The sequence below is a fragment of the Thermobia domestica genome, chromosome 10 (genome assembly GCF_964235325.1).
Source record: "Thermobia domestica chromosome 10, izTheDome1.hap1.1, whole genome shotgun sequence".
NCBI classification, from domain to species: Eukaryota; Metazoa; Arthropoda; class Insecta; order Zygentoma; family Lepismatidae; genus Thermobia; species Thermobia domestica.
Window position 1 is genome coordinate 65,591,852 of NC_137463.1, and position 17,286 is coordinate 65,609,137.

The 17,286-nt window shown below is 34.8% G+C and overlaps 1 protein-coding gene across 1 annotated transcript in view; it reads right to left on the bottom strand.

Annotated features, from left to right (window-relative positions):
- Positions 1 to 2,241: 2,241 nt before the first annotated feature.
- The window catches only part of LOC145661492 (uncharacterized), a 61,212-nt gene continuing 46,167 nt past the window's right edge, over positions 2,242 to 17,286 (bottom strand). Inside the window, exons 11-12 of the mRNA XM_081726809.1 lie at positions 7,217 to 7,264; positions 2,242 to 2,316 (exon numbers count right to left, since the gene is read on the bottom strand). Of these exons, the coding sequence (XP_081582935.1) occupies positions 2,242 to 2,316; positions 7,217 to 7,264 (123 nt within the window). The remainder of the gene's footprint in view (positions 2,317 to 7,216; positions 7,265 to 17,286) is intronic.

Sequence of the window (17,286 nt, forward strand, 5' to 3'; positions counted from 1 at the left end):
CTGACATCTGAAACGGAGGTTCAATTATCAGTGCAGGATTCTTTGTCTTCGTCTTCCCTGTCTGATGAAAATTCTTCGGAAAGCTCTGATTGAAAACTGCATCAAGATCTCCCTCGTGGCTGATGAAAATTCTTCGGAAAGCTCTGATTGAAAACTGCATCAAGATCTCCCTCGTGGCTAAGCGGTTGCGCCTTTGGCGTGGGACACCCGGGTTCGATTCCTGGCGGGAGCTCATGTGGTTCGGATTCAACGCTAATCAGTTGATCCACGTCTCATATAGTCTCGCTGCTCAAAGGGACGCTAAACTAAAATCAACTCAACTGAAAACTACATAAAACAAACAAAAATGTGCTAAGAAAAGTGCATCCCAAGAAATCATACGATCGCTCCATAGAGAGACACAGGAGGAGTGTGTTCATCAAACGACGAGTAGCCCTGATGTTCTGAGGGAAAAAGGTATTGCCACACGTGAAAGGGAACAGACGACAAAAATACGATCAAATACAGTTTGTGAAACAAATTTATTTGTAAAAGACATCCCAATCAGATATGTGAGCTACGTCAAAAACAGTAAAGTGGGTGTTCACATGTTTCAAGTAGCATAAAAGAAAACAACCACTTACGTGGATTTTGTTCTCAGAGGTTTTCAAAATAAGTTAACAGGAATGCATGACCTAACCTAACCAAAAGTAACCTAAATAAAACCTGCTTGCAACAAAAGTCAAAATGTGTGTGTGTGTGTGTGTGTGTGTGTGTGTGTGTGTGTGTGTGTGTGTGTGTGTGATGTTTTAGTGATGTTCTAGATGCAAGGGCATCTCTGGCATGTTAAATTTCGGTGAATAATAAAACAATTGTTCAATTATTTCTAAATATTTGAGGACGATCGGAAAATATATCATGTATTTAAAAAAATATAGGGGTCCGAGGACATCCCCCCCAAACAGGCACGCTTGTCTAAATTTGACCCATCTTTTGTTATAATTGATACAAATCAGTCACAACGCTATTGCATGTACAAATGTAGTGAAAACTACAAATTGAAACATAAAAAAAGAATGGGTCCATTTTGACCCAGAGGAAATTATGTGTATGCAAAAATCGAGGGACGTCCAATGATTAATACCCGATTCTTTTCAATAGAATTATGCAGTCAAGCTCATGAAATTAAATTCAAGCATTTATTGTACTTTTTTCGGTTAAATTTTTATTGTTCTTAAAACTTGTCAGATTTTTCAAGAGCATCATACAGAAATGGATAAAAAGGAAAATATATTCGGAAGAGATCCTAATCGTTTTGTTGGTTTAGTCTAATGCCACAGCTATTGTAAAAGTGGATGTGATATTTAGTGACAAAAAATGTCAAATTTATATAACATACCGGTATCTGTGTAGCTTAACATTTGAAGCAAGTCTACTTAAGAGCATTGTTATATATATAATTGAAGATGAGTTACAAAGTGAAACATTAAATCAGCCATCAGAACAAGCATTTGGTTACAGAGATTCCCATTTGAAAATTTGTTAATATTCTTAAAATACTACATATTTTTCTATATCCCAAATAATTTCAATTTCTACACCATATATAGCTTTCACATTTTGAACTCAAATGAATTTTCGATTTACTCGTTACCACAGTATAGCTAATAATTAGCGCTTTCGTATCTTAACTATAGGCACTCAGAGCTCTATATTTAAGTTACTGGTTTTAACATCTTATATTTTAGAATCTTCGAATAGAATGCTATTTCAGATGGATGTCTGTAAATAGTAGCATTACCCTTATATAAACAGTACCTTTTTAAATTTTGCAACGGGATTACCCAAAATATGTTACGCATTAGATTTTATTCTGATTCATATACCTTTGGTATTGGTAGTAAAATTAACTGTATTGTCCAATAAATAATGTGTTCTTCGACCGAGGTCAGACAATATCGTGTAAACAAATGAACGTATTTTAATCATGCCTTCAGCCGAATTTAATTGTGGCTCAATACAATTATTAATAAGCAATATTTTGTTCTGCTTTAAAGGATATTCGAACAGTATTGTATGTATGGAAAGAGCAGAAAGTAGACTAAGAAAATCACTTTATTCGGGTCCCCAAAGTTAATGTAAATAATGAAATAAACAAAAACAATTTACATATTATGACAAAACTAAATTTGGCGTAGATGAAATACTAATCTCGCAGAGATTAATCTGAAGTTTGTAGTATGATAGTGGAGAAAATGGTATTCAACTTTTTCTAAAAGCACTCTCTTTATATTTGCCATGTTGAGCAAACGCAGCATGAACCTCTAAGATTATTTTCTACAGTTAGAACAGAGAAATATGTATGATTAGTTTGGAAGGGAAACTGATATAACGAATACTATATCGGTTTGCAGCTTCCTTTTTTGTTGTTTAAGCCTTCTTACATTATCTCGTTAATGGTGAATTTTCCTATAGCAATAGTTACACGACACTTGCATCATTTTTATGAAGTGAGTGCATGCATATTCTAGTGAGTCGAAGCAACTATACAGCGGCATCTCAAAGATCTTATTTGTAAAATGCATTTAACCAGTTCTCTATGTTTACTCTACAATGCCTAAATGAAAATGAAAAGTGACTAAATTTTTTTTCCATCTTATTCTTTCTCATATCATACCACATTTAATTTCAAATTGATGAAGAATTCATCGCTCTCAGAATGGCATATGAGGAGTATATTTCCAAAAGATGCTAAAACCAAAAATATCCGATTTTTAATTGAATATGGAAAAGTGAATATGAATTGAATACTACTATACTATGGAACATCTTACGTTAAATTTTGATAATGTTTTTACAGATAACATTCTGTGTAAAATTCGGTGTGAAATAATATTTGTCATAGTGTTTCAATGTAAAAAATTATAAGTTGTTTGCCCTTTCCAAAAAATTTATCCCAAACGGATTTCGCATGTTTTCGAAATACATTCCTCATATGTATAAACTATTTCGAGAACTTATAGTTCTCCATTTTAACTCATTACTAATTGTGTATATCTGTGCATTTTCTTTGCTTACCTTTTCCCCAAGATCGAGTGGTATGTTGACGTATTGCTTCATTTTGTGTTATCAAATTGTACTAAATAAGTATGTTATATTACTTCATAGTATTACCCTCAGTTTATTGAAGGAACAAAACGTATACGAGAAACACGGCAATCTTAAACTCAAGTTGCTTATCAGTTCGTTCGGAATTACCAAGTAATTAGACTGTGCGTCTAATTCACTTTATGTCATTCCCACACATTAAACCATTAGTTGTAATGTAGCAGAAATTTAGTATTTTTGTAAAATATGCCCAAATCTTAAGAGTTTAATTTAACAATTGAACAATAATGTAGTTTAATGCCCTTCTCTACATCTTTCAAGCTAAGAGAGATGGATAGTGGGTGGATTTTCTTGAATTTCAACAAAGTATTAGAACCAGAACAAATATCACATACTATTTTATATATTGTCTTACTTCTAAAGTTAGCATATAGTCTATATCAGGAATATCTACTTATTATACATTAATTTTGTTAGATAATACAATTTCTAAGAAGATTTTTTATTCACTTTTCTTTGGGTAAATAACCAACTTATTGATATAAATATCATAATCTATATATATAAAATTGAAAAGTACTGTGTTCGTGACTCTAAATCACTTGAAATGCCCGATCAATGTCGGTCAAATTTGTAACATGGATGTGGTTCGAGGCTGGGCTGGTTTTAGGCTATTCACTTTGCTGGTAGAGCTGTGGGAAGAGGGTATAAAAGTAAATAAAACTTTAAAACTCCTGAACCACTTTTCAACATAGAGGAGGTTGAGCCCTGGGATATTTTCATGATTTACATCTGACGGAACAACGTGGGGGAAGGAGAAGGGGAATATATATATATATAAAAATCAATTTATACAAGACTGAAAGGGACTATTTTTTAAAGTTAATTTAATAACTCTTGAACTATCAAACCAATCTCAATCAAACGTTCAAGGTACATGAGATTTAGATCTAGAATCATTTTTGTAATTTTAGTTTAACGGTGATTCTAGTGGCGGGGAGGGAAAGGGGCGTATAAATAAAAACTAATAAAAGCTAATAAATTTTCAACAATTTCGATCAAATGTTCAACATGTATGAGGGTCGGACCTTGGGTGTTTTTCTCATTTCACTTGGACGAGCCAACGTAGAGGAGGGGAAAGGTGAGATATATGCAAAAAAAATGATTGCCTTTGTGACTTCTCACTTTTGAAGCACCTGACCGATCTGAATAAAATTTTCAACATACATGAGTTTAGGGGCAGGGAGTACTTTAGGCTGTTCACTATGATGATGCGACGTAGGGAAGGGGGATGAGTAGGAGAGAAATTTGAAAATGATCAAAAATGACCGATATTAGAATTGAATTTATAGTCTTCGGTGTCGATGAGAGAAATAATGATACATCTAGTGCTGTTGCAATCCAAGTTAACCTCTAACAGTTGTGGATGGAGCGGGTACGACGTACGGATAAACATTTAAAAATGAGAGAAGATTAATAATACTAGTGTCGAATCCATAGTTTCAGGAGTAGCTGAGATTAACAGTGACATTTCTGATGCCGTGTGCCACAGAACGGAGAAGGAGGGGCTATGTATACTAATGATCAAAAACGACCAATATTAGTGTCTAATCCATAGTTTTCGGGATCATTCAGATGAACAGTGACATTTCCGACTCAGTTTAAATCCCAAATGAGCCCCGCAAATTGTGGAAGGGTGATAAAGAGATATATATAAAAATGATCGAAAATGGCCACTATCAGTGTCAAATTTATGGTTTTCTGGGTCTTTTAGATGAAGAGTGATACGTTCGATCCCGTTTAAATCCAAGTCAAACCCACAACTTGGGGGAGGGGAGAAAGAGATATTTAAGAGGAAGAGATAGAAGGTCGTCGTGGTGGAGGAGGAGTTTTGCTTGTACTCAGTTCTAAAGTAGAAATCTTTGCTTTTGTCCCAAAAATTTCATAGCTTGCCTAGTTGCGAACATGCGTGGCGAAATGTCTGTTAGTGGATATCAAAATGATGCCACGGCGTATCTTCACAATTTCACGGATCTCAGGACGAGGGACGTAGTTGACTAATTGCTGGAAGACAGCACGAACAGTGTCATACTTCTGATCGTAGTCGGTTAGCAAGAAATTGTACACATGATCTGACTGGTACTGCTGATGATGATTATCGGCAGAAGTGGATGCCCAATCCATACAATGGCTGTCAGTTGTAGGCTGATTAATATTGGAAGTAATTCGTTGCTTCTTTGAATCTAGCACTTGTTCGCTATCAGAGAAAGATCGTGAAGGAATTCCATGCCCTTTAGTGCTTCAGTCAGCGTAGGTAGACAAAGGAATAGTGTAACGGTCTGAACGAGGTGTTCCGTAACAATTCTTCGCTGCGTCTTTTGGCGACCGTTAGGCCCGATGTTAAGTGGTGGAGGTTGTAATCTTAAATCCTGACCGAGATTCGTAGATCCGTTAACTTTGCCAGTTTCTGTCATCGTGATACAGTAGCTGAGGGCCGAAGCCCAGATGAAGATGAAAAAAAATGGAAAAGATGTTAGATGAAGTTCAAAAAACAAGACACTCTCCGAAAGTGAAAACTTTCCACAGACCACTAAGTGCTGTAATTGTGCTATGCTCGCAAGTACGTATGCTATACCCCGTCCTCGCCGGCACAGTAACTGACACAAGATAGGTTAGGTTTCTTGGTAAGGTATGAATGATTACATTTTATTTCAAATTTAATATATATTAATATTTATCTTGTAGTAGCTGTGAGAAATAACATTGCATACAAATTAATGCAGTCTATTTCATATCTAACAACCTCTCTCTCTCTCGGTATATATATATATATATATATATATATATATGGTGATCAGAAAATGAAACACCTGAACGAAATTGCAACTGACCAGATTAATATGGTGTCGGGCCACCTTTCGCCTTCAGAACAGCCTTGATGCGACGTGGGATGGAGGCATAAAGGTCGTGAATGGTAGCAAGTGGAATTTTACACTATTCCTCATGCAGGGTATCGGCCAGCTCTGTGAGAGAGGATGGAGATGGAAATCGTCGCCGGAGTTGTGTTTACGTGACGGGCCACAGATGTTCAATTATGTTGAGATCTGGGGATTCGGCGGGCCAGGGGAGGAGTTGAACTTCATCCCGATTTTCCTCAAACCACGCTGCAACAACGCCAGCTGTGTGAATGGGTGCATTATCATCCCGGAAGTTGGCGTCATTGTTCGGGAACAACATCAGGACCATAAGATGCAAGTTATGTCCTAAAATTGCGACATAATCGTTGGCAGTGATCCGTCCGATAAATATGACAACAGGACCCAATGAAAACCATGATATGGCGGCCATCAGCATCACCGAGCTGCCGCCATGTTTCACAGTTGGGTGGAGACACTGCAGATCATAAGCTTCTTTGGGCGTTCTTCACACATAAACACGGCCGTGGTTGGGAGTTGGGAGTAGGGTGAAGGATGACCCGACCAAATCACACGTTTCCAGTCCATAATGTCCACGTTGCAAGGACGCGGTACCATTTGCCGCGTGAGAAAGCGTTATGGTCCCTGGTGAGCGTCTGGCCCGTGCAACACGACCACTTAAGTTAATGTCATGTAATTCGCGTCGGACTGTGATTGTCGAAACAGGGTGGGGGAGGTGCTGATTCAGTTCCTCTGTCAGTTGCGCCGTTCTGCGTGACAATGCGCTTTAATACCCGGCGTGACCTGTCACACATGATTTTCTTCCGCCCACTGTTCCGCTTCCCCGATGTAGTTTTCCCTCGTGCTGTGTAGGCCGTCATCACCTTCGACACTGTCCCACGCGACACACATAACACAGTAGCCACTGTCGTCACACTCATTCCACATAACCTCGCACTAACAATTTGCCCTCTTTGAAAATCTGAAAGGTCTCCAATTTTCACTACCTCCGTCTGCTACAGCCACTGGACATTGCTGTTCCACTGCGCCTGACGTGGTATGGAGGCCGACCTAACACACCACCGCCACTGCCAACCCATAGATCTGACGTGTTGCCAAATACAGGCAATTTTTCTCATCATCGTTTATATATATATATATATATACTTGATTTTGTCATTAATTCTCTTGTTTGAAATTTGCATTGTACATACCTCTTCGTGTATCTCCGCTGCGGGTACATGATGAATCACTAATCCGGGCTGAAAATAAATATATAAATAAATATATATATATATATATATATATATATATATATATATATATATATATATATATATATATATATACATATATATATACATTGAATTTTATGATATTCTGTAGCTTTGCTTAAACAATTTCATAATGCTATGTTGTAGTAAACATTAACAGGTAAAACATTTACTACTTCTGCTATAATTTATGTTATAATACTATGCTCTAAGTATAGTATTATATATAATCATAGTATCTTATTGTAGAAAGGAGGAACAACTTTGAATTCGAATTTTCTGTGATTGTCTGAATCGCTGTTTGTATTTTGAGAAAATAATTTCAGTAATGAGTAGCAATAATGGCTACACTACCAGTATATATATATAAACACATATTAAGAAGAGTACGAAAATAAGAGTAAGGAACACACATTACTGTAAGTATAGTATTATATACCACCATTGTACCTTATTGCAGAAAGAAGGAACAACTTTGAATTAAATTTTCTGTGATTGTCTGAATCGCTGTTTGTATTTTGAGAAAAGAATTTCAGTAATGAGTAGCAATAATGGCTACACTACCAGTATATACATATAAACACATATTAAGAAGAGTACGAAAATAAGAGTAAGGAACACACATTACTATAAGTATAGTATTATATACCACCATTGTATCTTATTGCAGAAAGAAGGAACAACTTTTAATTCGAATTTTTCTTTGATTGTCTGAATCGTTGTTTGTATTTTGAGAAAAGAATTTCAGTAATGAGTAGCAATAATGGCTACACTACCACTATATATATATAAGCACATATTATGAAAAGTATGAAAATATGAGTAAGGAATCCACACGTTATTTATTTGAGTAAGAAAATGCGTAAGATTTAGATACTGTAATTTGTAAATAATTGAAAGGTCCAATATAATATGCACTAATTCTAAACTAAATATACTGTATCATTTATCATATCTGATATTTATTTTACGAAAATGTGAGGAATACTATTTTGAAATTAAATTAAGTATGACACTCTTTAAGTTCTGACAAAATAACAGCTGTTTCTATGTAACAAACAGAAAGATAGTTTATAGGATTGAGTGAAGCCAGTGCAGACAGAGCAATATAAAACAGTAACCTTGCAGACAGAGGAATATAAAACAATAACCTTCACATAGTGTCTTTCGTTTTGTGTTTTCTAATATCTTTCGAATATGTTGCCAATATTGTATATGGTTTCAAGTAGACATAGAATGAGTGATGTGACCAGTGGAGAAAAGTTTAAAATTACAATTGATAACGCCAAAGAAGAGCGTGTTTAATCCAAAGCTGATAGTCTGACTAACTATTGCTTCACTAATGTTTCAAATATCATATAGTTGAATTAAAAAAAAAAAGAATCTTTCTTTCAGAAGAGGTTTCACCAGTAAGAATAAGAAATGCGCGTGTTTAAAACAAATCGATTGTTTTTTTTAACACGTTCCAGTATTAACTATTATTAGATTAAAGTTGCCTAATACGTAAGGGTGATGTCCATTTCCTTGATTCAGTTAAGGAATGAAGAATCTAAATTGCGTTATTCTTTCAAGAAATACAGATTATCGATATAATATTTTTTTTAAAACTGCAACTGTACTGTATTTTATTACGTATATAATATTATGTATATAATATTAATAAGACGCTCTCTTATTATATATACATATACATATACATACACACACACACACACACATATATATATATATATATATATATATATATATATATATATATATGTCACATAAATGAACTTGAGTAACAAATTATAAAAGATAATTACTCTAATGTAATAAAAATATAATTCATATGGACATGTCGATATAAACTTCAGCGTTCAGACAGAGGAATAGCTATTCTCTCCGCAAACATCATTTAGGCAGTAACTAATTGTGTAGTATTTTTCAAGTTTATTATTATGTATAGTCTAACTTGAATGTGATTCCAAAATAGACAAATGAAAACGAACTTGGAATACGTAGACAAGAATTATATATTGTAACTAGAGAGAAGGTAGGGTCATTTCATAGAATTATGCAACATTGCATTTAATAATGGTTCCAACTGACAATCCTCATGGTATCATTAGTCACAAGTAACGGATTACCCTTAGAAGAACACTTGACATTTACGTACACTATATCACGATGTAACGATATTTATGTACCTTATATAACACATCTGTTGTAGCAAATGGGTTAGTTGAAGATATTAGTAGGTAGTGTGGGGGGATGTGTGTTGCTGCTCAGGTACGATGGGCAGTGTCATTGAATAGATCATATAGAAAAGAAACACTGCATTACAGGGTCGTGGAAGAAAATATGGACATGTGTAGAAACAATAAATGTAATCCACTTGGCAAGCAAGCCCTCCTCCTCCATCCTTTGTCACTAAGATATTTAGATTGCCCATTATCATAAAAAGATCTAAAAGAAATTAAAATATAAGTAAATTGATCACCCTTTAGTTAAGAGTTCACTCAAATCGTACACAATGTATGGTTGGAGTCATTCTCAAGTTGTGATTAAGTTATTCATCGTTCGATTTTCATGCAGATCTATGAAACGAAGGAAATAGAGAAATGTAGTTGCTGCCCTTACATTTAGTTTTGTGTGTACTGAGGAAAGGCGCGAAACAATAACATTATGACAGTTTTAATAAAGAAATACAATTCGAGACAGTTAGTGGTATATCCCTTCTCTGCGTTGGATACTCAGAGTGTAACTCTCATTGAACACATATTAATGAATGAACAAAAGATATTGAACCAACATATATGAAAATAGTTTACATTCTAATGCATTATGTATGCAACAACTATGGATATAAATCTGGCATAACAATATACAGCATTTTGAAAGGGATTTGAGCTTTTTACCGCTTAATTATGGAATAAAATTAAATAATATTCATTCTCTGTCTACTACCTATATACACCTGAGAACAGTGTGAAAGACAACATTGAAATATTTCTCTTGAATACCGTATTTTTTCGTACGTAATGTACATATTGTATCTAGCTAAGCATAACAATGTGTCCCTGAATGAAACTACAAGTAATGATAATAATGTTACTTGATATATACCTTGAGCATTATTACTGAACAGTACGAACACAGGGAAAATATTGCGCAAAGTTAATATTCATGATATTTTGCGACAGTTTTAGAGCGAATTTCTGCACGTGGTAATTGCTGTTTGAAATCAATCGGATTTTAAATATATTTCGGCATAGTTTCGAAATGCCCAAGTTCCAAAAACTGATTATTTTCTAAAACGAATTTTACATTTAAATGTTAATATTAATTTTAGATTAGATTATCGGTATAATACATTACATCCAGATGCATATTTAAGATTACCCCACCAGGATCCTGCCGTCTATATTCGGACAATTTGTCTATGCCGACCAGATTCCGCGTTCTGATTGCCGGACCAGATTCCACGTGATTTTTGACCGCGACGAATAGTTCCCTTGCCGAGCAGTCGGCAAACAGCCGGAAATGAACATTAAATGTGCCGGCGCCGCCGTCTAAAACAGGCTGGTAATAGGAGTCGAAAGAAGGTCGGAAATATGCCTTTCTTATTGTTTTGCCTAGTCTGAGGGTCGGCAACAACCGGCAAAGTGTCGGCAAAGGGCATTTTATTTTACGATTTTCGACCTCTTGCCGCCTTGGCAAAAGGTAGGCAACTTTGAAAAAGTAGATCGTTCCGCCGCAGCCTGCCACCGTCGACCGCGACCGCGTCCTCTTTCAGACCGCGAATGGGGTATCTAAAAAAAGAGACTTGGCCATTCGGAACTCAAAATTTGGAAAACATTACTTTTGGTTTCCAAAGACCACTATGAAGCAGGATACGTACTAGTTCCATCGACAACGCTCAGTTTTTTCTCCATCAACACTACAATCCAGTCGCTGGAGAACTTTAGTAAGTTCTTGGAAACAAATTTTAACACTCTCTGGATCCAACATCCATATGGCACGATACGTGAGCTACAAGGTGGATTCATTTAAACATCACAACAAAGCTGTATAATTCCTGTCGCGTTGCTTCAGGCCTGTCGTTATCGGTAAAGAACATCCGTTTTTTGGATCCATGTCAGTCGTGTCTTTGGAAACACTAGTGTGTTCACCTTAATTTCAATGAAACAGGTATGAGTCTACTGTCTTACCTACGACATCTTTCCATATTATTGTATAACTGTGCTATAAAGTGCTTAACTGTGCTATAAGCTTCCCTTTTCGCCAGAATATAAGCGAATTTTGCTATGGATGTTTGCCCACAGCAACTAAAGTCTTCGGTGAGCACGTCTGCATAAGTAAAGCGACTGAACAATGTCTTGATGTTTTCTTGTTATAAATAGATTCATCATGAAAGCAGCATTCGTTTTCTTTATTGAATTTTAAAAAGCATATATTTTCGACAATTTGTAATATCTATATCAAAATCTATTTTCTACACTAAGTATTGTATGGAGAGTCATGAGTACAACAATCTCATGTTGAATAATTTAACATGTTAGTTTTCACTCATGTTAAGGTAGTGGTACTTTGATATCTGGTATGTGATATAAGAAAGGTAGGTTTGACCTTGGCAGTGGTTACGTTCTGATTAAACCATCCCTAAACTGAGTTCTGACAATTAAAACAGACCACTGTTTTTTTTTATATTTTCATCCCTTGAACAACTGGAATACCTTGTCCGTATTGAACAAATTTTCCTTTCATGATCACTATTGCTTAGAGTAAGATACGACTACAGTTAGTACATTCGAAAATTGACAACTTAAGTAAGAATAAAATACTGTAGAATTGTGTTATTTAATTCGGCGAACTTGAGCCTCTATGTGAGACCAGAAGTATTGTATTTTTGGTTATGTTTATTTTTTACTTAGATGCCACAATTCAGAACTTTTCTTAGATATTACGACTTGCAAAATTTAATTTTAGCCCACCCTACCCTACACTGGTATTTACGCAGATGAGATAATGAATATACTCTAATGTCTTATAGTATGATCATAATATGTCGTATATGATTATGAAGGGGAAAAGCGTCAAGAGATTAAAAATTGCACATCTAAATACTTTACATAATCACATTGATAGCTTGAATTTGATATCTGATTCGTTTTTGTTATCAATTCCCACGGTTAGAGGGAGAAAGCACAGTATAAAGTATTATGAAATCGTGATGCGGGTTTCATACAGCGACTAATCTTTTTCCTTTTGTAATTTGTAATAACATTATACTGAATTTACATATTTTTGTATTATATGATATTTGCCATTTCTTTTAATTATGGTTAAATTGTAAAGTAATTTCAGGAGTATGATATATTATAAATAATTACAAACGAGCTCAAAGGACTTTCAGGCAGAACGTCCAACATGGTTATTGCATTGTTATCAAATTAAATACAGAATATTTTATACATATACACCATATAAATACATCCAAATTTATATTAACTTCATGCTTTTTGTAGTTTTTTCATACGCGTGTAATATGCCTAACTATACATTCCTTTCAATTCCTACGGATTCTAACTTTTCTTTAGGACTACGTTAAGTAAATCCAGTTTGAGTTCTACAGCAAATATTTTGCATTATCTATAATTGTTCTATCTACTACCGTCCTTGCTGAAACATGGAAGTACAAATACTGTTGTAGTCTAAAATTTATTGTCAATGTTTCTTGGCGTATTGATGGAAACTTCTTATATATTCAGGGATAGTTACAACCAATCTATTCCCTTTTCAATAATCATTCAAAGATAGGTATATAAGAATGATACGAATAACCATCTTGCTTTAATCTATACTGGTGTAATTATGTTAGTGAAGAACATTTCTTTTTCTAAAACTAATAGAAACAGAGAACTTGATTCAACAAATGCTTTACTTCTCTCTTTCCGTATAAGAGATCATCCAGGCGTTTACTGCAGATAGGCCCTATCTATTCTGTTTTCCTTTTTCCCTCTCTCTTCCTGTAGCAGCATGAGCTCTATCCATAAATATTCTAGTTGATAGGATCCGGCAGATAAACGACTAAATATTTCTTTTTTTAAATGAAAAACTGATAATAAAAGCTATTCTCAATATATTTCGTTTATTTCTGGATATCACTCATCATCTTCATATTTTCATACAAGTTTGTCCACTAAACTAGATTTTGTTCATTCTAATTATGGCTAAATTCTAAAAGTATCAACTGAGATATTTCTACATAAATTTAGAACTTCCTCCGGAGTTTTCAAGTCTCATTCAGAAACGAAGATACAATTTGAAATTATAATAAATATAGGCGATAATCAAATAAAATATAAATCGACTTATAGTTACAAAATAAAATATAAAGTGCCTCAAGGATAGGTTATAAGTCATCTCCTTTTCCTACTATGTATAAATGATCTATATATGAATAAGGATACCAGAATTATATAACGTGCCGATGATACTTCAGTTATTAGCAAAAGAAAGTATACAAGCTCTATTGTTAAAAAATGAAGTACATAAAAACTTTGCTTTAGCTTTGATACTAACCAGTCTCTAACTAATATGCTCTAACAGTGCTAAAAGACACATTAATTTTAAAAAGGCTTAATACAAATGTGCTATAGATTCATATATCTTATAAAGTGTGACATTCAATTTTAGGGTAACACAGCTGAAACAAAATCTATATTTATTAGCAGAAAAGACCATCCGCACAATTACAAACTTACATTAATAAACTTACATTAATAAACAAGCTGCTACTTTTATTAAAAGAAAATAATTAACAGTTTCATCTACTTATAATACGAAAGAACCTTATTCAGACTTCCGCAAAATTAAAATGATGCGAAATAAAAACGCCTAACTTTACTCGATTATCACAGGTACAACAACGCTCCGGACAGATGGCAAAAAAAAAGTCAATGGTCTTTGTGCCAAAGAATATCCAAAAATATATGTTTAACAATGTAAAACATTTTCTTATATTTGTTACCACTTCTGTAAATCATATTATACCCTCCAAACATAATACATTTGTTAAATGGTCTAAATAAATCAGACGAAATGAAACAAAATTATTATACTCGAGTATATAGTGAGTCCAGTATAATGTGGACAATGTACATATGCAACTTCCGAGATATTTTCTGCATATATTTATGCGGCATCATAAATTTGTATTCAATGGATTTCTAAACATTTACTTGTAGAAAATGCAATGTATTATTGACCTTCTTTTCCGTCCCTTTTATTGCCATTAAGCTTGTGTATGAGCGGAGTATCATGACTAGTCAAAGTTGACATGTATGAGCACCAAACTATATTTCTCATTTTGTTATTATCAGGAACAAATGTGAATACTCCAAGTGTCAATACTATTACAGATGATTCTAAATTGGTTCCTATGTATAATTTTCGATTAGCTTGAAATCCTAAGTTTCTGGTTTCTCAAGGGAAAACTCAACGCGAAGATCGTGCTCTCACTACACGTCAGAAGTATCCGGGATTTTACAGTGGTTTTGTTCTTAGAAAAAATCTCACATCATTCCTCTCAATGTTCATCGACCTTAGCTATATTATCAAAATCTGATCGGAGTGATGTTGGAATTGGTTACATTTCCACATCGCTACTGCGTAGTGAAACCTATAACCAACTTTTCTTAAGATGGCTACGTCTAAACTTGTATGTATCAACTTCGTAAGAGTTAACAAAAATGTTCTGTCGTTAGTGTCATATAGTGCATCGACTTGTAAAACTGATTTCAATTTTAGTGATGAGAGATTCGCCAAATTATTTATTTATTCTCTTTCGTTTTACTCGTAAGCACTCTATTTCAGTTACGCTCCGTTTTACGATGAGGATAACTATAGAATGAACAATGCATCTAACACTTTATCTTATTGTTAAATTCTCGTTAACCCGGGAGAACACGCATCGGTGTTCTAACTCGAGAAATCGCACCGGTCTTTTCAGACCGATTCCAATAAAAAAAAAAGTGTTGTAACAAGTAGAAAATGTTAATTTTTTGTTAAAAGAGTACACATAAGATTTGCTTTTGATTTAAGGTATTGATATGGAAGTATTCAATACATTTTTTCTTTCGGATGATATCCTCGAGTGTTAAATTGTGATCTATTAGAAGCGCTTCTGTGAGAGGTATATATGTGTACCACTTGTCTGTTTGCTATGTTACGTCCGCTATTAGAAATGGACTGGATCAGCCTTTACTATACTCTTAATGCTGTTATGAACTTGAAAGGGACCATTTGGCTGCCAATCACTGTACAATTCCATGCTGTATTAGTAAAACGTTCGGGAATCTACTAGCGCGAATAATTTCAAGCCATATTTGGCTCACCATTTGGAATATATTGCATATACTTGCATCTCACACGAAAGGCTTTCAAGGATTCCTCAATATTATACATTCACTTGGTGAGTACTTTGACTTGGACGTTTCTACAAATCCGTCAAATAACTCTCTGATGGTCGCTAGGTTACCCAAACTCTTCCAATCTTCGGAGTTTGTGATATCGTCAAAGTGTAATGCTAACAATAGAAATTGAAACGTTCTCAGGGAAGTGGTCAGTTTGAACTTTCATACTCCTGTCCCATCACGAATCTATATGCCCTAAGGGCGCCGATTTCCATGTAACTTCAAGGGAAAGCAGTCATAAATAACACATATACCAATAACATTACATTAAAAATATATACTCAAAAAATACATGGAGGCTCGGCCCCTCGACCCCCAGAATCGTCCACCTTGGCATCAGATTTGTATGCTTACATTACAAAAGAACAGGCAAATTAAGAAAAACAATGAGATCATTTAGGTCTGGGAAATCTAGATCTATCATCACGTTATCCAGGAAATTCTTTTCTAGGCCCATTAAACCAAATAGTGTACAATTTTCGCGAAAACATCATCTAGATAAATTAAGTTTCGGAATTCCAATGGAGTCTCAATATTTTGAGCTTGACGAATGGGTAGAGATAAACGTGCTACAATGTTTTACATAAGCAGTAAAAGACTGTACAATGTTGTAACACGAGAACTCGCACTGGATCGAAAAGACCGAAAATAAGCAATTCAGCTCTAATTGTCGTAGAGGCAGTAAACAATGTTTATTTGATAATGAGGTGGTAGATGAAGGTGCAAAGAACAAAGTCATGCTAGGCCATAAAGCTGGGGCGTTTTTTTCGGAATAGTGGTACCAATCTAAACAGACCTCCGGCCTTTTCCCCGCTATGCGAGTCCTCCCGAGTTAGTTAGCTTGAACTATTTTACTAGACTGCCTATAGTCTGTTATCCTATCATCTCTCTGAGTAGGCTGTTCTCTGGTGTAGACCCATTTCATAGCCTAAATTTCCTTACTAGAAATTACTCAGTCTACTCATAATTCAGCATTTTCCCAAATTACTGTAATTAACGTTTAGCAATCAACCTTTGTACTATGATCCTATGCATCGACCATACATCAAAAATTCTAAATTTCTATCTTGTGTAGTCTACGATTTGGACGTATATTTAAGTTAATCCTCCCTTCTATGATAGTCTATTGATATACTTTTCTTCATAGATTTCCTTAGAACTAAATTGTTCTATGGTTGCCAACATCACTGAACAGTAACAGTCCGTTTTTCTGAAACCCAAACTTTCTTCTGCTGCGTTTTCTGGAGATGACTTTGTCGTATGTTAACAGTGTGAGCCCGTCGTGGAGCAGGATACCTTGTTTGAGGTACCAAGTCGCCACTTCAATCCTGTTTGTCGCATTACGAAGCTGTTTGTCTATCTTTGTGACTTAAGTTTTACTTGAGAATAATCGTCATTTTATATCTGGCTCTATCTTTCTATGATGTTACCTTACCAATTTTACCACTGAGAAATCAAGAGAATGCGCTACCTCATAGAAGAACCTCAGGTAAGACACCTTACAGAAGTAAAGTTATTCTTGCTCACGGTGTACTAGTTGCTTTTCATTAT